Source organism: Nicotiana attenuata, unplaced genomic scaffold, assembly GCF_001879085.1.
Source record: "Nicotiana attenuata strain UT unplaced genomic scaffold, NIATTr2, whole genome shotgun sequence".
NCBI classification, from domain to species: Eukaryota; Viridiplantae; Streptophyta; class Magnoliopsida; order Solanales; family Solanaceae; genus Nicotiana; species Nicotiana attenuata.
Window position 1 is genome coordinate 79,006 of NW_017671380.1, and position 3,099 is coordinate 82,104.

The 3,099-nt window shown below is 42.5% G+C and overlaps 1 protein-coding gene across 1 annotated transcript; it reads right to left on the reverse strand.

Annotated features, from left to right (window-relative positions):
- Positions 1–1,125: 1,125 nt before the first annotated feature.
- On the reverse strand, positions 1,126–2,162 carry LOC109207939 (chlorophyll a-b binding protein 16, chloroplastic). The gene has a single exon (XM_019370937.1). It carries the CDS (start codon positions 2,089–2,091, stop codon positions 1,291–1,293), a length of 801 nt encoding a protein of 266 aa, XP_019226482.1. The 5' UTR covers positions 2,092–2,162; the 3' UTR covers positions 1,126–1,290.
- Positions 2,163–3,099: the final 937 nt, after the last annotated feature.

The window sequence follows — 3,099 nt, forward strand, 5'->3', positions numbered from 1 at the left end:
CCTCTCTCTCTCTCCCTCTTATAGTAACTTCATTGGTTGTTTATTAATGATTCTGAATCAAAGGGGTAAAAGGAGAAGTTCCATTTTGGACCATGCCTTGTTATGGCTTAGACTGTTGAGGTACAAAGCTTGTTTACTATATGTAGTTCATTTTTTATTTATAAGAAAAAGAAGAAGGGTATGTATATATTCTTAATTGCATGAGATACCAAGAAGACTCTTTCTCTAATAAAGGTATACTTTTGATGCAAGCTAAGAACAGCACTTGGAAAAGAGCCTTTGTGCGGTCTGGTACACTAAGCTCCATAGCGGGGGCCGGGGAAGTGCCAGACCATAAGGGACTATTGTATGCAGTTTTACCTTACATTTTTGCAAGAGGTTGTTTTCAAGGTTCGAATCTGTGATCTTCTGGTTACATGGCAGCAACTTTACAAGTTATGCCAACGGGGGAAAGAGCCTTTTGTTGAGTCAGTAGTTAAACAAATGTGTATTTTTCACGACCATTTGAAAGAGTTAAATTTTCTACTCATACAATGAAGCAATTTTTACTTTCGAATAGAGCGGAAGATGCCTTGACTGAACAGCTACTAAGTGTATGCCTTATGATATCATACTTGCAGGAAAACTCCAGATTTCTCAATTTCATTGGACTTAGAAATTAACTTTCCTCATTTTATGCAACTTACAAAAAGAAAAGTTAACCCAAGTAGCTAAACTAAAATAGCCCTTGAAGGTCATAATTTATGTATCATATGTGTATAATTGTTTATAATCTATATATATATTTGTTTATAATCTATATGTATATGGCTACAAAAAGTAAACATCGAATATAACCGGCTATTTGTGTAAAGATCCCACTTAAACACTACCATACAAAAGCACACATATACTGTTGATGAAACTATATAATTACGGGATTTTCTCCTCTTTTCCTTTTCACTATGAAATGGGAGCATCTAGAATATAGGCAGGCACTAACATAATTTACACTAGCAACAACAATGCCGACGACCCAATAAAATTTCACTAGTGGGGTCTGGGGAGAGTAGTGTGTAAGCACGCAGACCTTACGTCTACCCCGAGGGAGTAGAGAGGCCACAAAATAAACATTATGCATAGACATATAAAACCTGACATTTCAACCTGATACCGCTGTTGCAAAATGTAGATATAAAAATGGAACTACACAGTTATTGGAGACCAAATAAAAATCCATATATAATCTCCAACAATTTACAATAGCTAGCTTTACAGGGTTATCAAACAATCAGATACTAGAAGAGAACTTCACTTTCCGGGAACAAAGTTGGTGGCATAGGCCCAGGCGTTGTTGTTAACTGGGTCAGCAAGGTGGTCGGCAAGGTTCTCCAATGGACCCTTTCCGGTGACAATAGCTTGAACAAAGAATCCAAACATGGAGAACATAGCAAGTCTACCATTCTTGATCTCCTTTACCTTGAGCTCAGCAAAAGCCTCTGGATCATCAGCAAGGCCTAATGGGTCGAAGCTGCCACCAGGGTAAAGTGGGTCAACAACCTCACCAAGAGGCCCACCAGCAACACGGTAACCCTCAACGGCTCCCATCAACACAACTTGGCAAGCCCAAATGGCCAAGATGCTTTGTGCATGGACCAAACTCGGGTTGCCCAAGTAATCAAGTCCACCCTCGCTGAAAATTTGGGATCCAGCCTTGAACCATACAGCTTCGCCGAACTTGACACCGTTACGGGCCAAAAGCTCGGGGAAGACACAACCAAGAGCTCCAAGCATGGCCCATCTGCAGTGGATCACCTCCAACTCACGGTTCTTAGCAAAAGTTTCTGGATCAGCTGAAAGTCCAGCAGTGTCCCACCCGTAGTCACCAGGAAATTCACCAGTCAAGTAGCTTGGAGACTCACCAGAGAATGGACCCAAGTACTTAACACGATCAGGACCGTACCATGGGCTACCAGAAGAGACAGGCTTGGCCTTGGTAACAGTCTTCCTCATGGTAACTTTCCCATTTCCAGTGATTTCAGAGGAAGATGGTGAGAGTTTAATTGCCTTTCCGGCAAAAGATGAAGAAAGAGCCATGGTAGAAGATGCCATTGTAGAAGTAGAATGATAACTCTAATGCATAAAAAGAAGAGTTGATTTGAGGCTTGAGTTTTATGGGCTTTGCACTAAGTGTATATAAATGACTTTACAGGCCCAAAGACCTTATCCATGAATATCTATACCTACTTTTCCATTGGTGGAGACAATTTGTAATCTTTTGCGTTCTTGTCCATTTGGCAAAGTTTAACACCGTTAAACATGACTAGATTTTTTTAGATACTTTATACGTTTAAAAAATCTAAGCCAATGAAGATTTCCTTTCTTATAGCCAATCCAAATTTGCCACGTTTGATTGTGGATTATTGCAATATAATATCAACTTGGCCAGAGCATAAGAGTAACTCCTGGCCATGCAATTGTTCATACACTTCTGTACATTTAGCTGACCCGTAAAATATGACCACTTGTATGCAGAGGCGGACCTACCGGACCCCGTAAATTTCGGCAGACCTCAGTCGAATCGGGACTCAGGCCACGTGCCTTCGCCATCAAAATATATCAGGTTCGGCCTCAGTCGATCCGGGACTCAGGCCAAGTGCCTTCGCCATCAAAATATATCAAGTTCGACCTCAGTCGAACCGGGACTCGGGCCAAGTGCCTTCGCCATCAGAATATATCAAGTTCGACCTCAGTCGAACCGGGACTCAGGCCACGTGCCTTCGCCATCAAAATATATCAGGTTCAACCTCAGTCGAACCGGGACTCAGGCCAAGTGCCTTCGCCATCAAAATACATCAGGTTCGACCTCACTCGAACCGGGACTCAGGCCAAGTGCCTTCGCCATCAAAATATATCAAGTTCGACCTCAGTCGAACCGGGACTCAGGACACGTTCCTTCGCCATCAAAATATATCAGGTTCGACCTCAGTCGAACCGGGACTCAGGCCATGTTCCTTCGCCATCAGAATATATAAGGTTCGGCCTCAGTCGAACCGGGACTCAGGCCAAGTGCCTTCGCCATCAAAATATATCAAGTTCGACCTCAGTCGAACCGGGACT

Excerpts from the sequence above, each read along its gene's own strand:
- LOC109207939 (XM_019370937.1), bottom strand. The coding sequence starts at position 2,091 with ATGGCATCTTCTACCATGGCTCTTTCTTCATCTTTTGCCGGAAAGGCA.